At 43.3% G+C, this 22,049-nt stretch overlaps 2 protein-coding genes across 2 annotated transcripts; one reads left to right on the top strand and one right to left on the bottom strand.

The window, feature by feature from the left end:
* The first annotated feature begins 1,353 nt into the window (after positions 1-1,353).
* C6H11orf16 (chromosome 6 C11orf16 homolog) lies at positions 1,354-11,369 on the top strand. Its single transcript, XM_077819954.1, has 9 exons — positions 1,354-1,520; positions 2,984-3,140; positions 4,739-4,967; positions 5,802-5,905; positions 6,296-6,485; positions 7,251-7,438; positions 8,070-8,242; positions 10,031-10,280; positions 10,692-11,369. Exons 1-9 carry the CDS (start codon positions 1,354-1,356, stop codon positions 10,773-10,775), a joined length of 1,542 nt encoding a protein of 513 aa, XP_077676080.1. The 3' UTR covers positions 10,776-11,369.
* A 5-nt stretch (positions 11,370-11,374) lies between these two features.
* Positions 11,375-21,817, bottom strand: AKIP1 (A-kinase interacting protein 1). Its single transcript, XM_077818387.1, has 4 exons — positions 21,200-21,817; positions 18,116-18,193; positions 15,513-15,626; positions 11,375-11,823 (listed from the first exon to the last, which is right to left on the bottom strand). The coding sequence occupies exons 1-4, from the start codon at positions 21,314-21,316 to the stop codon at positions 11,680-11,682; spliced, it is 453 nt and encodes a 150-aa protein (XP_077674513.1). The 5' UTR covers positions 21,317-21,817; the 3' UTR covers positions 11,375-11,679.
* Positions 21,818-22,049: the final 232 nt, after the last annotated feature.

The following is a 22,049-nucleotide window of genomic DNA, read 5'->3' as shown; positions in this document are numbered from 1 at the left end:
ATGTGTAAGAATCAGTATGCTTGTAAAGTAATCAATATCCTTGACATTATTTGCTTATTTGCAGACACAAATTTTGCAGAGATTATTACAATAATTGTTGCAATCTGTGATCCTGTTGCAATTTATGATCTAGTTGGGAGTTTATATAAAACACTGGTTTGTTAAATAAGAATTTGCTGAAATCTGACCATATTTATCAAAAGAGCAGCCAGATGATAGTCTTTTATACCAGAGAAAATGAGAGAGTAAAATCCACAGGTAACATTTTTCAAATGCAGCTAAATAACATAGGAGCCTAAATTCCATTTGCAAATGTAATTTAGGAGCATAGTCCAATTGTCTTTCAGTTAGAAAATTTTACCCCATGTATAAATATTTTAAAGTAATATAAAAAATCTAGTTAGAATAGAAATGTCCTGCTAAATCTTGCCCAGGTTACAAGGTAGCTATAGCATTGTAAATCTTAACTTGACAGCCTCAGAATAGTTATCTCTTCACTTGTCAAATGTGAGCCATGATTTCCTTCTCTTGCTAAAAGCATAACCTTTCATCATAAAACATGACAGAACAGCTGCAAGATCAAATGATTGCCCCTTAAATACATCACTATAACACAAGTAACAGGCAACGTTAATCTAGTGCTACATTCAAAAGCTGTCTTCGAGCTCATTCAGCTATATCAGCTCCAGCTGTGATTTTGGTCATAGCTCATAAAATATGTAGGATTGGGTTGGGACAGGACACAGATGGAAATCATTTTAGGAAGAATGCAGGTGCAGCAGGTGATGGTGTTGATTCCTGAGGTGGCATAACTATGAGTCTCTCAGCGGTGTTCGAGGGCACTAATCTATGGAGGACTTGATTTAAAACAGGAAATTCCCGAAGACTTTTCTAGTTTATTTAATGTTGCTAAGGTGCCAATCACCTTTTGTAAAAGTCTGATTCAAAGTCCTTTGAAGTCAATGGAAAGGCTCTTATTGACATCAGTGGGTTTTGGATAGTATAGGGGTGTTAACCACACTGACTTCTCCTGGCCAAATTCAAGTCTGGTGAATTACATTCCAGCTACCTAAATCCCCCCTGTAATTTCAACTGAGTACCTTAATCTTCAGTTCCTGTTGCTCTGCACTGTTAAACAGTTGTTATATTTCACACCAGAAGTGGCTGCATTTTCAGTGGTAGGCAAAGTTTTGATTCATGTTCTTATGTAAAACTCCTTTGGGAGCCACTAGAAAATGTAAGTCATTGTGATCATCATCTAACTACTGTGTATATTTGCTTAAAACCTGGTACGTCATGTTTATTCACATCAAATATAAAATTATCATTTTGTAGGTAACTGCTTATGGGGGAATGGAGAATCCAGGAAGATCCTTGTTTACAGAGCACAAGTACTGCAGAGCAATGACAGCACTAGATAAACTCTCATGCAGCAACTTCCTAACTAATATCGATCCCTTCTCTAGTGGGTCTTCCATGGTGCATCCTGCTTGGGTTACCAGACTTCTCATCCCACAAAGGTAATAAAAAGTTATTGCTTGTGTCTGTCATTTGCTTTCTCACTTCCAGTCTCTACCCATCTTGACAAATTAGCAAACTGAAGATAGTTTGAGAATTGCCACAATGTTTTTCATTGTCAGCTTTATAGACCATTACTGATTAAAATTTTCTGCAACACTGTTGACGACTGAAAACAAGCTATGAAGTAAGTCCACAAACTAAAGAGACAGGCCCATTGGCGCCAGCTGTTCTTTACAAGCAACTCCTTTCTCAGATCTGACAAACTCACTACACTTAATACATCCCTTTCGTGGTATTTTTCCATGAAAGGTAGCATGTAAGGTCTCTACTGAAAGCTTGTAACTTAATAATACTCATAATCATTGTGAGATGTGTGTACGGGTAATATTTAAGGCATAATTTAACTATATTGAAAACTATGTTGTATCATCTTAAAGTTGGTCAGAAAACATCGTATGATTGGGTGATAGCCCACTCAAGTGGGAGGGAGTTGTCATCCCTCCCTGCTCAGCTGGTGATATAATGCCCTGTCCCAGAACAGTCATTGGAAAACCATCAAGACAACTGCAAACAATCAAAACCACTTGGAGGTAAAAAGGACCATAACAAAGGACAATGCCCTGTGTGTGAATAAAGACGAAAGACCGATTCAGTGTAACACATGATGGAAAAAGACTCCTTGTATCCATTCATTGAGGAGACATGTTGTTGAATGGGGGGCAGGTTTTATGAAAAATTGGATCCTGGTTCCTGTGATGCCAGCCAACTCTGCAACAGACTGAACTGGGGGTGGGGTGCTTTGTTAGCTAGGAAAAGTAACTATTAATAAACTGTAGGCCCTAGTTTGCATTTTATGATTTGTTTTCTATTGTAACCGGATGTTTCCATTACTGTCTCTTTTTTCTAGTGGAGTCTCTCTTCTTTCTTATGATAAAACAAAAGAAGGTTTATTTAAATGCAGTACTTTATACAAAAGTGATTTAGGGTAAAAGTGGTAAACTGGGGCACACTGCTCCTTTGAGGGCAAAGGAGCTGGGATTTCTGAGAGTAGCCAGTACAGGGTCTGGATATCACAGGGGAATGCTTCAAGGGAACTTGGGACACCTCTTGTTAACCTGATGTTAAGGGCAGTTAGAGGCTAGTTTGTTAGAGCATAAGTTAGAGCAACTACTGCTGTAGGTTATACCAAACTAGGATCACAGTGTGATCCTTCCACAACCAGCAAACACCCTCCCGCACAGTGGTGTGAGGCTGAGAGGAGCTACTTGAGTTATGCAAGCAAGGGATTCTCCTGCACAGGCAAATCCTCAGCCAGCTCCTTCTGCCTGCTTTACACCATAGGGGTGGAACAAAACAGGTCCAGCAGGGCCCGGGATCTGGCCCTTGAAGGTTAATAGATTGTCTTCGTTTGACTTATGGAAGCCGTTTGCTCTCACCACTAACCCTTTTCTTTTTATTCAAGGTGCTCATGGATCGGCCACTGTCCACATTTCGCTGACACAGCATGTAAGGGGCTGAAGGTGTGGGAAAAATCAGTGGACATTGCTCGTGTTCCTGTTCTAGCAAGAAGGGAATCTGATGGGTTTTATTATCTTGGTACGATAAAACAGGAGATAGAGGCAAGTGATTATTGGCTCACCTATCTTGTATAGCTATTCTTAATTTACTTTGTGCCTCCATTACAGTGAGATCTGTTCATTGTAGGAAGTCACATGGATCAGACCCTGGACTTTCCCAGAAGAGATTCACAAAGGGTCAAATTCATGGATTGCAGAATGCCCCCCAGTAGCATCTCTCCACCACTTGAACCCCTGCTATGGGTGGAACTGGGTCGGGGGGGGTGCAAAGGCAGATCAGCTGTGCAGTGGGGTCTGTGCATCATTTCTGTCGGTTCTGATGTAGGCTGTTGCATGAAGTCAGGAGGCAAGTCACAACCAGAGCATCTGCATTTGTGATTATATAGCTCCAGTGGATTAAAGACCATGTATACGGGCAGTAGTGTCCAGTGGTCCAGCCCATCCTACTGTACCTATTGATTAAGAGCATACTGTATGAGTCTGCTCCGGATAACAAAGGTATGGGCTGAGATGACACCTGTATGCAGCCTCTATGCCTCCTTTGCTGGGCCTTCTCTTCCTGATGTCGGACTTTCTGGCAGCTATTCTAGTCTGCAAAAGGGACTGTTGGCTTGTGGAAAGTCGGGGTATGCCCATTATTCAGAAAACAAGGCAGCTGCTTGTCCGATAGGGACTACCAGACTGATCTCTTTAGGGAAGCTCCTGCTGTGACGCTATGCTACTGTAACGCTTTGGCGTCCCATTCTTCCACCAGCGCTGATGTTTTTTTGGAAGGTCGTTTTGCCCCAGTTGGGCCCATCCTACAAGGTTGCAAGAAGCCTTGGCTCCTGCTGCGACTCAGGGCTCTCAGCACCTTGCAGGGACAGGCTCTTTGTTTCTGAGCCAGTCGTGCTGGGCATTGAGCCACGTTTAGATTAATTTTGTGGTGTTATGGCCCGTGCCACACCTACTGTTGTGAATAGACAGATAAACATCAATACTGTTGGAAAACTGTTAGTGTGTTATGGATACACTTAGGGCTTTATTCCCCTGCAAACCAAGGCACAGCATGTCTTTTCAGAGACACTAGTGAATGCTTTAATTCATTAAGTTGTTAGCACTTAAAACTTTAAAGAAAAAAGGGCCTATTCTTTTTGAAGAGCAGGGGAGTGGCTTGCTTCACTTGCTGATGCAAAGCTCCTTAACTGTTTTCTAAAAGATAAAATGCCTGGTTACTCAGTATGTAACAGGAAAGGATTCATGAGTGAATAGAGAACAGTTCTGAACTGCCTTTGGGTACTTTGTCACCATCTATGTACAGGGTAGTTTGTGAAATTGGCAGCATCCCATGAATTACAGCTGGGCATGGAATCTCAGGCCTGTAGTGTCTTTTGCAGGGGAGAAAATACAGGTCTTAGTTGTCGTATATGCACAGGGGTATTTTACCAAGGCTGCTGAACACAAACATCCCCCTGTAGTTCTTTCCAGCTCTCTAGATGAGAGACTAACACAGCACGTGCTGCTTACTGTCACCATTCCTACTGTCCTAGAGTTCAGGCCTAGTCTAAGCTGCCATGGAAGGGACTGCTGACTGCAGTACAAGGCCTTATATTATGTATACAGGGTGGGCTTCCTCATAATTGTTTTGTTCCTGGTAACAGGGCGAAAGAGGAACTTTCCTGGTAGAGTTTGACAAACCACCTGCATCGGGTGACAAGTATTCAGTATGTGTGCAAAAAACAGCCAGGGATGACATCCTTGAATATGTCAACAGAATGAGGCACTCCATACTCCCTGGAGACAAAGTGCTGGCACCCTGGGAACCAGACCTTGTCAGATATGGCCCTGGAACCATCCTCCTGGGCATTGAGACACGGGATCCCCTGAGAGGTAAGAAGGGATCCCCTGAAGTGGTAAGAATGAACACTGTTTTTGATATTGCTATTGCAGCAGAAGCATCAGTGCAACTTGCAATGTTTATTTTAAAAATTTATACCAAGGGATGTAGTGGGAACTAGTAACGGATCCCTAGAAAGTGCTCCTTAGTAATACCTTGAGTGTGAGAGTTAACTTCTAGATTGCTCTACCTTTTATTAAGAAAACAGTGACTTTTTAAATTTGCACCTTTGCTATCCACTACATCTAGTCTTTTAGCAGTTATTCAATTTAACTTCTTACTGAAACAAGGGCACCAGCCACTGGGGAAAGGATAATGTGTTCCATTATCTGATTCATAGGGAAACCCCATGGGGGTAGTGTTAAGAAGATGGCGCCCGTTAGAATGCTCAGATCGGCACTGGGTTATTTATATATCCAAGTGCTGATCTGAGCACCCACATGTGGAATTTAGATAGACTAATAATCCACCCATGTTTGACAATTTGGCCCTGTTTGCTTATCAAAATACTGGTAAAATGTCATTGGATTATCACGGCCCAATTTGGCTGCAATACCAAAATTACCAGACAATTACCATTTGTGTCTTTCATATGGGGACAGATTTGCAGGAAAACTTCTGCCAGGTCTGTGATAACAATGGCAAATTCAATAGCAGCCTTCATATCGTACAGTATATGATGAGGAGGTGTTAGAACAGGAGGGTGTTCCTGCTCTTGGACAAAGGTAGAAAACGTGTATTAAAGTGCTAAGACCAGTCAAGAAACTAGTATTTTCCCAACCAGAGCAGTACTGTCTAATGGTATCTTACCTTTTTCTTTTCAATAGCCTCAGAGGATGAAGAAACCATGGTCTATTTTTGGAATGACAAGAAAGTGAAAGTACCACTAGGTGTGGCCTTATGGATTCCAACAGACATGTGGGAAAGGATAGTTGAGATGATTCACATGCCCTTCAGCAGCAGATTAAAGTTTATGAACCCCCACAACACTACTAGCTCTTACACTTCTACTTGCAGATTTCTAAGAGCCCCCATCCATTCATGTGCTTTAGATGATGGGCTAAGTAAGTACAGGTGGCCACGGCCATGCCCATTAATCTGCCCCCCCTTTCATGGTCACTGTCACAGTGTATGCTGTTCACCAGTCCATGTGGGATGTATCAGCTGCTCCCATCCCAAATTCAATGCCTGGTGGCCTCTACTATCCACATCTTTGGTCTCTCAAAGAGGCACTAAACCGCAAGAGTCCAATAACAAACCCACGGCACAACTTCTAGAATTGGAAAGTCCAAAGGAAAATGAACCAGCAGCTGCTGCTGCTTCTTCCTCCTCCTCTTCCCCTTCTGACTTAGAAAGTGAGGAGGAGATGTGCCTAACTAAGAGCACGATGGTGGATAGTGCTATTAATACAGATTCCAGTCTTTTTGAAAAGCCCAAACTGAAAGATGCTGCAAGACCTGAGTGGAAGTATTGGAAGAGAAGCCACCCCAAGTCACATCCTAGGAATCCAGGTATATTTCATCTCTTTCCTTAGTTATTTGTCAACAGGTGCTTCTTCACTGAAAGCGTTCTATGACCCTCTTCAGTCTGGCACTGTATCTCATTCAGTGTTAGACTCGAATGTGGGTCTATATCTCTGCTAGCAGTGACACAGATGTACTTGTAAATGTCTAAACTTACCTTATTTCAACATTGGTAGACAAATCGTATGTATGATGCATAGAAAGCAGAAAAAAAATCTGACCATCAATATGTCATTTATCCTTTAACTACTACCTAGAATTTAAAATAGGTTAAATAAATTCGTAAATCTGAAATTCATAAAAATGTTATTTTGTAGCCCCACTCCCCTTTTTAAAAAGCAAAACAAAACTTTGTACTGGGGCCTAAACCAGGCATCAGTTAAAAATCCTTTTAATTAATTTCTATAAATGCAAGATCTGCACCAGGTTTTGCCTTCTTCATCACATGTAAGGGCTCCTCTTTCAGTACTTTATCCAGTGGAAAAATGGAATCAGCAAAAATGGAATCAGATTCAGGAACACACACACAACTCTAAATTCCTAATCTTCCCCCCCACCCTTCCCACATTGTTCATGATGCCACCCACACAGTTAACTTTTACTTTAGTAACTGATATCCAGAACCAGAAATCGTGAACCTACAAGAGTTCCTTTTAGGTTAAAATTGCACTTTCCCTTCCAAATGATTACCATTTTTCATCTTTAATGTAAAAGTAAGATTATGCACATTAAATATAGTATCTATATCCCCAGGAATCAGCATTCCCAGCAGCAAGTGTACAAAGGGGAAAGCAGAATCCAGAGCCATTTTCTGCTTGGACATGTACCCTGTTGCACCAACCAACCAGAGTGCAATGTTTGAAACTATTGAGCAGTCTCAGAGAAGACATTTCACACTGAAAGATGTCTTAATCCACCGTGATTTCAAGCCATCACTGGGGGTAAGTAATCTATGGTGAAACAGTATTATAATTAGGTACATTTGTTCTTTAAATTGAAGATGATGATGTTCTGGATATTAGCTGCAGAAGCAAATGGCCCTAAGGTTACCCTGTTGCCTACTAACCCCTCCCCCCACCCCATCTCTGTTTTTGCTTGAGAGCTCCTCTTCTAATTCAAGATGCAGCTGGGCAGGATCTGAAGCCATCTTACTCAGTTTAAAAAAAACCCCAAAACTAAAACTTGGCATGTAACTCAATGGTGATTCAATGGCGCTTGTAACCTTGCAGACTGACTCAATGCTTACTGAATTCATGGGAGCTAGATTACAGCTTTAGGAAGGTAAACAACTCCTACAGAATGCTTGATCCTGGGAATGGATGGCTCTGAAATTCAGGAGTAATAGAATCCAAGCAAAGAGCTCTCCTTCCTTCTATCTACACAGCTCTGCACCAGGCTCACTCCATCGAGGGCATTTTGTACTGCCCCAAAGCCTGATGCGTGTGGGTATTTTTCTAGAAATCAGTCTCTGCTGAATACTGCTCTAGAGTTCAATGAGAGGATACAAAATGCATAAACCAAGTCAAAGGAAAGAGGACTAAAGTCCTAGTTTTCATGCTTAATTTCTCCCAGCCGCAGGCCACTCCTTGTTTAGAGAAACTTGGAGAAAATCAAATAGAACGTGAACGCCAAAGAAAAGCCTGCATGGAACAAAAAAGAAAGAAAAAATTCTGGCAGCAGACGTGGGAGCATGAAAGAGAACAGCAGGCTGAAGAGAAATACTACACTGCACAGGAACACCAGAGGTACATCACACAGGTCAAGTATTAGCTACTCTGCATCTTCCCTCTTTTGGTTCAATGGACTTTGACCACAGAGTAAAGCATTGTGCACACTAAACTTATATGAAGAACTCCTAATAGAAAATATGCATAGTAATTTTAGCAGAATGAGTGCCTAGTTTAAATTATCAATAAATGTCCATATTGTGCTCTGATGTAACTGATTTATACCTTTCTTAGGAAACCACTGTTCATAGGCTTCTTTGAAACAAGTACAAAACTTCAGGCATTCTGTACATTAATGGTTAATGGGTAGGTTATGTCAGATATTTGTTTCTACCAATTTTGGAATAAATGACTAAGCAGTCATATCCTGATGGACAGGGCTTTAACACAAACCCCTATGTAATGCATAATTTTTACTGAAGTCAATAGTTTTGCATGTGGGAGGACGGCAGGGTTGGGCCCTGTATGTTTGTAAAGACTATAAAAAAAACTAAATGAAGAGACTGAGTTGCATCTGTGGCTGGCCATCCTGTTCCCTGCAGAACTGGTGGAAGAAACAGAAGGGACATTCCTTCTCTGATTCATTAAAGATTTAAAGGGTTGACTCAATATGACATTCCCCAAAAGACATAGGCCCAGTTCAAGTAATTTTGTGAGACCAAATTACAATGTGACTGTCCCTAAACACAGTTAAAGCACAAGTTCTATCTTGTACTCTAGATCAGGGGCAGGTAAATTTTTTGGCCTGAGGGCTGCACCGGGTTTCTGAAATTGTATGGAGGGCTATGCCTCCCCAAACAGCCAAGCAGGGCCTGGCCCCAGCCCCAGGCCCCTATCCGACTGTCCCCTGGGGACTCCTGCCCCATCCAAGCCCCTGTTCCCTGTCCGCCCCCCCCAGGGACCCCTGCTCTTGGTCCCCTACCTGCCCCCAGACCCCCCACCCCTAACTACTACCCCCAACCGCCCCATCCAAACCCCCCCTTCCTGACCTCCCCCCAGGGACCCCTGCCCCATCCACCACCCCTGCTCTCGGTCCCCTGACTGTCCCCCACTGCTCCATCCAACTCCTCTTCTCATTCTTGACTGCCCCCCTGGGACCCCTGCCCCCATTCAACCCCCTGTTCCCCACCCTCTGACTGCCCTGACCCTATCCACACCCCCACCCCAGACTCCCTTGCCCTCTAACCAACCCCCCCCTGCTCTCTTACCGCGCTACCTGGAGCATCGGTGGCTGGCAGCATGGTTGCACCAGGAGAGGCAGCTATGCCACGCAGAACAGAGCACTGGGTCAGGCCGGGCTCTGCAGCCACACCACGCAGAGCATTGCACCAGCTGCGGGGGAGGAGGGGCAGTGGGGGAGGAGCTGGGAGCTAGCCTCCAAGGCCAGGAGCTCAGGGGCCAAGCAGGACAGTCCCATGGGCCGGATGTGGCCTGCGGGCCATAGTTTGCCCACCTCTGCTCTAGATGGAGCCTTAAACTACTTGACCATATCCTTTACAAACATACAAGTTTAGTTAAGAGCCAACTAAAACTTCAGGGTGGGTTTTCAAAAGTGCTTAGCTTTATCCTATCTTTGCTCCCACAGATGTGAACAGTGAAAGTCCCACTGAGTGCTTCTGAAACTTTATCCTAAGGTTTATTTTTAAACATTTCTATTCCATTGAAGAGTTTATGTACCTGTAAAACTGCTTCCACTGAGAAAGCTACACCAGGCAGGTGTATTTATTTTGAGGATAAGAGAAGAGCAGACAAAAAACACAATCTTTTCAGAAAAATGCTTAACTCACTGGGTTTTTCCTTCTCCAGGAAAAAGCTGCTGCAGCATTTTGAGAATGAAGATAAGAAGGTAAAAGAACAAGATATAAAGCAGAATCAGACAATGAAAACAAAGCAACTCACACAGCAGAGGACAAACCTGAAAATGCAGACTATGGCAGAGGACGACAGGCAGAAAGGACAGCAAAGACTAGCTCATCTGCAACAAGTCAAAGAGACACATGATCAGAGGGAATTTAATAAGTGTACAGCTGAAGAAATTAAAAAGAAACAATCTCAGGTAAACTACCCATCTATACAGGGTTATTTTTATACAAAATAAAGTGTGCCCTCATCATCAAGCTCTCTGCTCTAATGACCTTCAACTCTCCGTTAAATGAACAAAAGCTGTAGGTAGCCAGAATAGCTTTATGGATAACACCACCTTAACCGATTAAAATCAATTCCATTTAGATGGAAATTCACTGTCCTGTCCAGAGGATGTGTGTCTTTCCATATTAAGTTCCATTCTAGTCCACTGTGCTGGACTAGAAACCAACACTCTTGGGGAGAGAGGAACAACAAGTAATAGTACAGAAAACCTGAACAATTGGAAATTGAGAGAGCAAGGTTTTAATAAGCCTCCCGTTTGTTCTCATGGTTTCAAAAAGTCTGTGAGAGGGATTTCAGCATGATGGTTTCTCTCTTGTAGGAAGCCCGAAGGAGAAGAGTGGAGACCCAGTACAAGTTAATGGCAGAAAAGATCTTTCAAGATGAAAAACAGAAGGGAAAGTAACCAAACAGCACAGAACAAAGGAGATACAAACAACAAAAGTAAAAGTTTGCATATGGATACTAAAACACGACATCCATTTTATTCCCAGGTGCCCATTCAGCAAGCTACCTAAACCCATGAGAAGTCCCATCGACTTCAGTGGGATTACTCATGTTCTTAAATTAGACACATGTTGAAATGCCTGGCTGAATCAGGGCCTTAAAGATAATGAACTTAAGTGGGAGTTAAGCATGCGTGTACATGTTTTGCTCAAGTGGGATTTGGCTTAATGAAAGTGAAACCGAACAATACTGCCGAAACTTGCATTTATGTAGCAATAACTGGGATTTTTTTTTTTTTAATTGCAACCGTGTGCACATTTTAGCTTGAATTACAGCTCCAGTTTCTTCATTCATACCAGTATGACCAGTTAACTACAGTACTCTACATGGCACACTGTAGCCAGATCCTCACCTGCTGTAAATGGGCATGAACTTCAATGGAGCTACACTGATTTATACCAGTTGAGGATTGGGCTTTTCATATTCAAGTAATTAAATATAACTTGCATGACTTTAGTTCCTAATTTAAAAAATAATAAAAAAAATTCATCTCAAAGATTAATTTTGAATCCTTTATTCCACTGATTGCTTGACTTAAAAATATCCCCAAACTCTGGGTGATACATGTCACATAATTTCAATTAAGGCATATTTATACAAACATTCATAATGTCCGTGTACACAATGGACTATAATAGCACTGAGTGCACAATAAGTAGACAAAGTGAGTAAAACAGAAGAAGCCCAGAGAAAGGAAGTTGTTAAAGTGCTAAAGAGAAACAGATCTGCATAGCTTGTTATATTAATTCATTAGGATACCTTAGTATTGTTTTATTCCTAAGATTGCTGAGACAGAGCGATCATCATATACTGAAAGTTAAATCAATACTTTGTCCTGCATTAACATCCACCACATGTGTGTCTTTCACCATATCCTCTGAGGTCGCTGTGACAGAATAGGTGCCAGGGGAGACTTCAATGTAGAGATCTTTGGAAGTCTTTCTACCCTGAAAGGGGAAAAAAAATAAATGGTAAGTAATACTGTTTGGTTGTCTTACCTAGACAGAAATGGAATTTAGTTTATAGAGTTACAGTTCAACTAATATACTGACATACTAGCATTTTTCAAAAATACATTGGTAGGACGGACATTAATGGTTGCAAAATTTTTCTGTCCAATACAAAAATTAGCAAGCTGTGATTGTAAAAAATTGCCGTATTCAAATCCTTTCATCTTTTTTTAAAGAATACTTAGATAGAAATAATGTGCTAATTAGCTATCCTCTAACACTGGGAAAAATAGGTTGTCAAAACAAACATAACAAATATGGATAACACCACAAATTTAGTAGAAAAAGAATTGTTTGGGGTTATGATAAAGATTCCATATTTCTCATTTTCTGTGGCCCAGAAGCCAAACCAACTGGTTCCTAAAACTGCCTCAGCAAATTAGCCTTTGGGAAATGTAAAGTATTTCTCTCCTTCCCACTGACCATTAAGCCTACTGGGTCAGAATTATACTTCTCCACCAAGTCAGTGCAATGACTGACGCCCACAACCAAAATTAACTTTCCACGGTTGCAGCAGATAGTGTGTTCAGTAGTTAATATCTTTAAAGAGAATTCTGAAACATGTGACCTCCTCCCACAATAGAATTTTCTAGGCCAGATCCTTGGCTTCGATATGGTCCCTTTGCACCACTCAGGCAGCACAGCTGGCTCAAAAGTTACACTTGCCTGGCTTTGCTCCAGTACAGGAAAGATGCCAGAAGTACAAGGTGGGGCTGAAGAACGGCTGGACTGTTACTCCTGGTGTAAGTTAGAACGCCTAGAACAATTTAATCATCCACTCACAATTCCTCACAAATTTCACAGCCATCCAAAACTCCAGACATGGGTGACCTTCAATATTTTCAGTAGCACTCTGCTGCCAGCCTGGGGTTCCGTCCGCCGGCCCCCTGCCAGCTGAGGTCCCGTCTGCCGGCCCTGCTCAGCCTGCCGCTGGCCCGGGGCACCAGCCTGCCGCTGGCCCGGGGCACCAGCCTGCCGCTGGCCCGGGGCACCAGCCTGCCGCTGGCCCGGGGCACCAGCCTGCCGCTGGCCCGGGGCACCAGCCTGCCGCTGGCCCGGGGCACCAGCCTGCCGCTGGCCCGGGGCACCAGCCTGCCGCTGGCCCGGGGCACCAGCCGCTGGCCTCGGCCTGGTGCTCTGCAGCTGCCCCTAGCTGTGACCTACTGGCCCCAGTCTGGGGAAATGAGGGGTACAGACAGGGGCAAGAGGGGGTGCAGCTCGCCCCCCCCCTTCAAAATTGTTCCAGTGCCACTGGGATATTTTTAAGTCCTGATTTGCTGCTTACACCATGCTATGTGGAACAGCGCACTGCGTTTGACGTTGCGCGTTCAGTCTGTCGCGATTTTTTCCCCCACTGTGAGTTGAGGGGTACATTTGACAAAATGTCAGGTCCTAAGAAAGCAAAGTTAGATGTCCGTTCATTTCAGCCTTTTTGGACAGACACATTTGGATTTATTCAAAAAAAGGACCATGCTGTTTGCGCTTTCTGTTGTGAAAGCATTTGTTGCACATCAAGTGTTCGACATTTTGAAACGAAGAACGAGAAAACCTTTCTTGACTAAGCAGACAAGACTGAATTGATCAAAAAGGCAATAGCAGGATATGAGAAGCATAGCAGTGTTTTTAAAATGCTTAAGTGTAAGTAAAATATCAAGCTACAGAAGAAAGTTACAAGATTGCACACTGCACTGCAAAAAAACGGAAAGCCATTTACAGATGGGGAATATATAAAATTTTTTTCAGCAGTTCAGAGGCTTTGTTCACTGATTTGCCAAATAAAGATACAATCGTATCTTTAATAGAAAAACTGCCTGTCTCTGCCAGAACAGTTGAGAGACACAAGCGAAACGGCAGAAAACATTAACGAAAAGCAGATGACAGCATTAAAAGACACAGCAGTGTTTAGCGTTGCAGTTGATGAGAACGTGGATATAAACAACGTTCCATGTTTGGCAGTTGTTGCAAGATATTGTGTCTCCAATGAAATCCAAGAGGAACTTTCTTGCCCAAAACCCCTGCATGGCACCACAAAGGGGGAAGATACAGTGGAAAGTTTAGTAAACCATTTTGAAGAACGAGGAATTGACATCAGAAAAATATTTTGTGTGACAACAGATGGTGCTCCTGCTAGGGTTGGAAAACAGAAGGGATTTGTAAAGTTACTTGAAGATCAAATTGGCCGCCTGACAGTCAAATTTCACTGTATCAACCATCAAGAAAACCTGTATGCTAAAATTTCTAATTCAGAGTTTAATAATGTGATTAATACAGTGGTGCGAATTGTGAATTTCCTTGTTGCTCGATCTGCTTTGACTCTGATAGTTTCAAGCACTGCTAGAAGAGATGGACCATGCTTATAACAATATTCCAATTCACAGCAACATTCGGAGGCTAAGTCATGGCAAAATTTTGGTGTGCTTTGTAAACGGTTTTGAAGCAATCAAGGCCTTTTTGTCAGAAAAAGAACAAAACTACCCCGAACTGGATGATGACAAATGGCTGTGTAAGCTCATATTTCTAACTGACATCACCGCTCACCTAAACAAGCTCAACCCCTGTCTCCACGGTGCAGGGCAAATGTTTCTAGATCTTTATGAACCCTGGAAGGCATTTGTAGTAAAACTAGCAGTTTTTTCTCGGGATATTTGAACTTCGACTTTCCGCTACTTCCAACACGTAAAAGAGCTATCGACGTGTTGCACCGTCAGTGTCACTGAGATTGCAATGTACATGCAAGAACTGGAATCAGAATTTTCTGACAGATTTCAAGATTTTCAACGATTTGGCCCAATGCTTTCTTTTCTAATTAAACCTGAAAAGTTCAACGAAAGCGACTTGGATTTGTCTGTATTTCAGTGGATGAGTGTTGAAGATTTTGAAATGCAGCTCATTCAGTTAAAAAGCTCAGAATTGTGGACATCAAAGTTTGGAGATCTGCACTTGAAGCTACCAAGAGAGAGCATGGGGCCTCTATTCTGACCTGTTAGACGTCCCTGCCAGTGAAATTTAACTGTTTGAAGAAAATTGCGTTTGCAATGCTTTCAGCATTTGGATCCACATACCTGTGTGAACAGGTATCTTCACACATGAAATCTGTCCTCTGTCCCTCTCGGGGCCAGTTAACAACTGATCACTCAGAAGCCTGTGTCCAGCTTAAAGTATCCAAATGTAGGCCAGACATTGGAAAACTCAGCAAGGAAAAGCAAGGGCAAGGATCACACTAAACTGATAAGATCTGCATTTTTTCATTTAATTTTAAATGAAGCTTCTTAAACATTGTAAAAACCTTATTTACTTTACATACAACAATAGTTTAGTTATATAATATAGAGACCTTCTGAAAAAGTTAAAATGTATTACTGGCACACGAAACCTTGAATTACAGTGAATAAATGAAGACTTGGCACACCACTTCTGAAAGGTTGCCAACCTCTGCTCAGATTCTTATATTGGCACCATTGGCACTCATTACTATAGTATCTGAACACTTGAACTGAAACTCAGATTAGTGGGACAAAAGGGCCTGGAGAAGAAGCAGACACAGGGAGATCCCGTGAACATTATGCAGACATCTCCATGTCTTGGATGAGGAAAAGAATTAAATTAAACATGAGCAGTACACTTACCCCTTGTTCCAATGTCTGTAACAAGTTTTCTGCTGCATGTCTGCTGTGATATCTGCAGATGTGTTTAATTTCATTCTCTTGGCATCTACTTGCTGGCACGTAGCTATAATATTTCTGGAAGACAGTTAAAGCAAAGAGGTTTACATAGCCAAACCTCACAACCACACCTAAGAAATCCCTTCTTTCACAGTTAAAAACTAAAGAATGGAAACCCACCACTGTTGACCTTTTGAATTAAATCAGCTGATCTGTTCCCATGTTAGAAACGGGACTATACCCTGAAGCATCAAGTGACTTGAAACCAACCCCTTCAAAGTACTTGAGAATGACTCTACTGCCATCTGCTGTTCCCACTCAAACGAAACACATGAAATATGCATGTGTAGATTTGTTCTTTTGGGTTCCTAGCTGCAAAAGTAGAAAGTTCCATTTTACTTATTTCCTCCGTCTGATCAGACATGTGGCCAGTAGACATTTTTGTTTCCAATTCCACTCCCTTGCTTTACTCCTTGAGGTTACAAATGGAAGCAGTTTATATTTGGCAATTGGTTAGTTTAATTTTTTTGTTTATATTGTATGGGTGCCCAAAATTCCATAAAAATAGAAGAACAGCTACACTGACATAATGGATAATGTGTTACATATCACTGCATCACAAAAGTCAGCAAAACTTTTGACATGTGGTAAAATTTTCCAAAAGTGCTTAAATGATTTAGCTCCCTAAGACCCATTTTCAGAAGTGAGTTAGTAACTTAGGAACCCAAGTTCCACTGATTTTCAATTACACTTACCCATAAATTCTAGGGTCAGATTTTCAATGTGTGTAAGAGAATCCCCCCTCCCAAAATTATGATCTTGGAGAATATATTAGACAGCATGGTCTAGTGGACTGAGCATGAAGGGTGGAAGCCAATGACACAAATTCCCATCCCAGCTCTGCTACTGATTCCATTGAGATGCGGCAAGATTTAGGCTCTTGCCCAGCTTCCTCTTTTGTAATACAGAGAACTTCCTGTTCTGCTTGATGGTTGACTAGTGTTTACACAAATGCTTAGAAATTATAAAAGGTGCTGTGATACATGAAGAAGGCGGGGGTGGGGAGTAACTCCCTTTAATGGACATCCAGACAGCCAGTTAGCTGTAAAATCCCTCTTGGTCTGTTTTCTGCTTGCTTTACCTGTAAAGGGTTAACAAGCCCACAGGTTAAAAAAAAAAAAAAAAAGGGAGTGGGCACCTGACCAAAAAAGCCAACGGGAAGGAAGAACAATTTAAAATTGGGAAAAACTTTCCCTTTGTCTGTTTTCTTGGCTGCAGGGACACAATGTTACAAGCAGAAATGCTGTGTGAGGTTTGAACCAGGTATGAAAAAGTATCTTCCATACCTAGAAGAAATAATTTTAATAGGGAACATTTAGTTAGATGCTATCAGGTTTATTTCTTATTTTGGCTTGTGGATCTCCTGTGTGCTAACCCCAGTTGCTTTTGTTTGCTTGTAACCTTTAAGCTGAACCCCCAAGAAAGCTATTTGGGTGCTTAAATTTTTGGAATTGTTTAAGATCTAGTAAAAAACCTAAGTTACAGATGTATTTTTTTCCTTTTTGTTTTTAACAACATTTACCTTTTCTAAGACCAGGATTGGATTTTTGGTGTCCTAGAGGTTTGTGCATGTTGTTTGATTAGCTGGTAACCACAGCTAATTTCCTTTATTTTCTCTCAGCTCTTCCCTGGAGAGGTAGGGAGAGAGAGGTGTGTGTGCGCGTGCGCTTGCTTGAGGGTATCCCACAGGGAGGAATTCCCAAGTGCTCCTTCCTGGGTTCAAAGGGGTTTTTTTTGCATCTGGTTGGTGACAGCGTTTACCAACCCAAGGTCAGAGAGAAACTGTAACCTTGGGAGAGTAATACAAGCCTGGAGTGGCAAGTATTAATTTTTAGAATCCTTGCAAGCCCCCACTTTCTGCACTTGGAGTGACAGAGTGGGAATTCAGCCTTGACAGGTGCTGTCCAAAACAAAACTGCTTTAGTGGTGTGAATGTCTGTGTACCATTGGAAGCAATTGTGTGTATAGATGCATGGGCAGTTTACAAGGGTAAATAGTGTTTAGCAAGTTTTATCTAGTACAGATAAGATTTATGCAATGGATAGCTCCTCCATTTGAAGTTTCTCTTTCTGTCCATCACTACCCCATAATCAAACTTTTCTTCCAGCTGAGAGGAAGAAATGGGCAGCCGCCTTAGGCTGTGACTCCATTATAATTCCACTGATGCTAGTAACCAAGGGAATGTAAGTACAGGCTAGGTGGTGGTGTATATACCAGCATATTATCTAACCCAACGCAGAGCAGGTTTAAAAGACAGTGGTAAAAATGCTAATCATCAGTCTAAATTTGCTCTCACACAGGTAGCATGGTGAGGGTGGGAGATGTCCCAAGATTTCTTGTTTTAGACAGGGCCCTAGAAGCCACTACCAAAGCTTTTATTGGTCAACTTGTGAGGTTGCTCTGAATCTTTAATTCATTCCTAGTTTTCCCTAACAGCAACGGAACTGAGCCACTAACAGGCACAACATTAGAATATTTCCCCCCATCCCTCCTCGCATAAAATTTACCTCACACTCCTTTGTGGTTCGACTCATGAACTCCACTATTGAAGCAAATGCTGCATTGAGACGTTCAGAATCTTCTTCCTGTGATTAAACACACGTGTATAAGTCATTATGTCATGTTATTTGTTTCAAAGCAAAAACCTGCCGAGGTGCCTCTGCAGCTTATGCCTTGTTCGTTTAATTCATAAAGCCAGTCCCATTGGACATTACTGCAGCGATGCTAGTAGCTTACATAACAAAATGCTGATGAGTTCTGACAGTTTTCTCCATGGTGAAACTGAACCATCTGTAGCCTAATACTGTGTGTTACGTAGGCAATTAAAAACTATGCCACGCTGGCTTTACTCTATCCTTGGTAACATACATCAGAGGCAACAACGACCTTTACTGTAGGATTACATCCAGTCAACCCACTGCTACACTATGTGAAACAATTACCTGACCTCAGTCTCTCTCAAAGCACCGAGTTAGATACTAATTTATGTGTTAAGCAGCCTTGAAGATTTCATGTTGGCTTTGACTGTTTACCAAATGGAAAGGTAACCAAGCTTGACATTGTACTAAGGGATATTCAAGTGTCCTCATGTGTTATAGCTAATTAAAATGTAAACACTGTACATGTCTAAGTCCTGCACATTCATATGATAGGCCCTTATGGGACATGGGATACAATCATTAAGGATATGTCTATATTTAAAACACTGCAGCTGTAGTGCTTCAGCATAGACACTCACTACAACAATGGGAGAGGTTCTCCCTTTCCCCCCCAAGAGACAGGAGCTAGGTCAATGGAAAGACAGGTTGATGGAAGAATTCAGTCTACTCACAGGACTAGGTCAGCACTGCTATGTCTCTCAGGGTAAGGACTTTTCACATCCCTGAGAGACGCAGCTATACCAATGTAAGTTCTCAGTACAGACCAGCCTTAGATATAACATTTCTCTGACACTGAGGTTCACATGAATTAGTTTATATTCACTGGTATTTTCAATCCTTCTTTACCTTACAGCTTTCTCAGAATAAATCTATTACATTCAATTTGCCTCCATTTTAAAGGGTCTACAATATTTGAACAATTGCAGTTAACATGTCACCTTCAAAGCTAAAGGTTAGCACTGTCTTGACTTGGGGCAATACTCAGTCAGCAAGTCGAGTGGCGATGCTTTTGCAATCCTCTGTCTTATATTTATTTCGCAATTTACACACCAGCCTGATTCAAGTCCACATGGCAGAAAATCTAGGGGAGTCAACTCAGTGACCAGGTTGAATGAGTTTCAGCAGAGCATGATCACTCCCTGCGTGAGCAATAAAGAACGTACCACCTTGTTCCAATTTAAGTGTCTGCAGATGGACACAGAAAATTTATTTAAATTATTCAGGGAAGGGCCCAGTCTCCTTACCTGTAAGGTGTTATACAATTCTCTATCACTATAAATTAAACACGACCTAAAAAGTACCAAGCACCAGTAAATGTTTAGTTTGAGAACACTGTTTAAAGTATTTTTCATATTTAAAAAATGAAAGCCATAGTTAATAAGCTGAAGTATAAATTACTGTAATATCTTGGCACCAATTCATCCATCACTAAAATGCAGATACCTGCAGGGCTAGATGTGACAGCTGTTTAACAGCACACAATTTCAGGCAGGAACTAAACAAAGTCTTTCAAAATTGAAATTTCAGGGGGATTTTTTGGGAGCTAACACCACTGTGCAAGACTGGGATTTGGCTACTTAAAGCATTATTGTGCTGCAGGCAAGTTAGCCTGCATTACTCTGGAGGGAGTTTATGGTGATGGAGATAAACATGATTTGTGCGTGCTGAGCAAATCATCTAAATACCCAAAGGAACACAGGGTGAGATTTTAAAGAGACTTGTGCTCTCAAGTCACTTAGGTGCTTTTGAAAATCCTATCTTTAGTCAACCTGCACTGACTCCTTACAATATTTATTCTTAAAAGCTATGGGGTATGGGACCCTCTATATAATTCAAATGGTGCCCTTAATTAAAGCTCAGTGTTTTTTTACCAGAATATACCACTTAACAGTGGACCTTTTTCCCGTCAACGAAGGCTCAACTGCTCACTTTATTTTTCAAATCATCTTGCAAATTACTTAATATGGCCAGGTGTGTTACATTGTCATATGCAACAACTGCATATTTTAGATCCCCAAAATGCTTTGAAGATAAAAAGGCAATTGTATGTGCCAAGTGTTTATACATATATTAAATTTAGCTATTATTAATACAGAAAGACTGCAGAACTATATTAAGCAAAAATGCTATTCAACAGATGTGCAAACATAAAGGACTAGTGGTAGGGTCTACTTATCATGGCATATGTGGAACTCAGGGCCAGCTCTATGTTTTGCAAGAGCTATCTGCCAAGACATATAGGGCTCTCTCAGCTTCCCCTGACCCCTAACTTAATCCCCCATCTCCACTCTTGCCTAAGCAGGGAGAATGGACTGAAATTCTCTGGCAGAGTGGCAGAAACAAGAGGGATGGGCACTAGAGAAAGCATATAAGGGATAAGTTCGCAAAAAGTAAAGGAGTACTTGTGGCACCTTAGAGACTAACCAATTTATTTGAGCATGAGCTTTCGTGAGCCACAGCTCACTTCATCAGATGCATAAGTTGGTTGTGGAAGGTTGCCACCTTTAAAAAGTATTTTTAGCTGGCCAAAATAAGGCCAGGTTTCCACTGTGGCATTGTTACAGCCCTGTCGTCCACAAGCAGTGTCATCAATGCATTGTTACAGACCTGACACGACAGAGTCAGAGAAGAGAATCTGAGGTTCTTCTAGCCACATAAAGTCTGCATTTGTTTGGTTCAGCAAGCAGGCCTTCGGGGGGGGGGGGGGGGGGGGGAGGAGGGGGGCAGCATCCCCCAAATCCATAACTGCCCTGTGTAAATCAGAAGAGGCCGCCACCCTCCACACTTACGTGGCTACTCACGCCTAAGACTAGCACCGGACTAACGACTCCTGGACTCTTCCCGGAGCACGAGGGAGAGCCGCCCTGACTGGTCCTAGGGGTTCGTTAGTAAAAGCCAGGCGGGGAGGAATCGCCGTTTCCAGACACTGACCACAGGCTCCGGCCAGCTCACTTTCCGCCGCTTAGCCCGTTCCAGGACCTCCCGAGCCAGCCCCGCCGTGCGCTGAGCGACGCCACAGGCCCGCCTCGCTGGCCGGCCGCTCGCCATTCCTCGTGCCCTGGGCCGGAGAGACCCAGGCAGGCTCCTCAGAACAGCCCCCCGGCGGGGAGGCGGCGGCGGCGCCCGGGGCCGGGAAGTAGCTCCCCTGAGCCGGTCTGTGCTGTAGGCTCCGCGGGGCAGGGGGGCCTTGCCAGGCAGCCCCTCAACCAACAACCCCAGGGGCGGGCAGGGCCTCGGGCCGCCCGGCGGCGGCGGCGGCACTCAGCGCGTCTCGGAGCACCGCGGGGGCGGGGCGGGAGGAAGCCGCAGGGCGGCTGGCTGCACAGCTACAGGCGGCCAGGGAGCAGCGCCTCTCTCCCCGCGCTTATCAAGGCCCGGGGCGGGGGCTGGGAGCGACTGCAGCCCGAGGCGCCGCGGCCACCGCTGCTGCTGCCCTCGCCCCGCGCGGGCCGGGGCCTGCGCGTGGAACACGGACAGTGCATCACAATGCGCGTGCGCTGAATGGCCGCCGCGCGCCGCCTGCCCGGGGCTGCTTCTCCCGCCCCGCTACGGACGCGACCCCCCGCCGCGGGAGGAGCTCAGCTCCGGGCCGCTTCCCAGGGCAGGGGCGGCTCTCCCGGTTCTGTAGCAGGGGCTCCGCCTCGGGGAAAGCGCTCCGCGGGCCCCGCAGCGGGGTTTGCCCGACCCCGTGCGGCTCCCAGGGGCGATGCACCCTCCGCTGCAGCTGCTCTCCCTTAGGGCTGAACTTCAGCTTGTTAGCCCAGAAAGAAACCCTCTTGTC

This window comes from Eretmochelys imbricata, chromosome 6, assembly GCF_965152235.1.
Source record: "Eretmochelys imbricata isolate rEreImb1 chromosome 6, rEreImb1.hap1, whole genome shotgun sequence".
Taxonomy (NCBI): Eukaryota; Metazoa; Chordata; order Testudines; family Cheloniidae; genus Eretmochelys; species Eretmochelys imbricata.
This window is presented reverse-complemented; position numbering and strand designations above follow the sequence as displayed.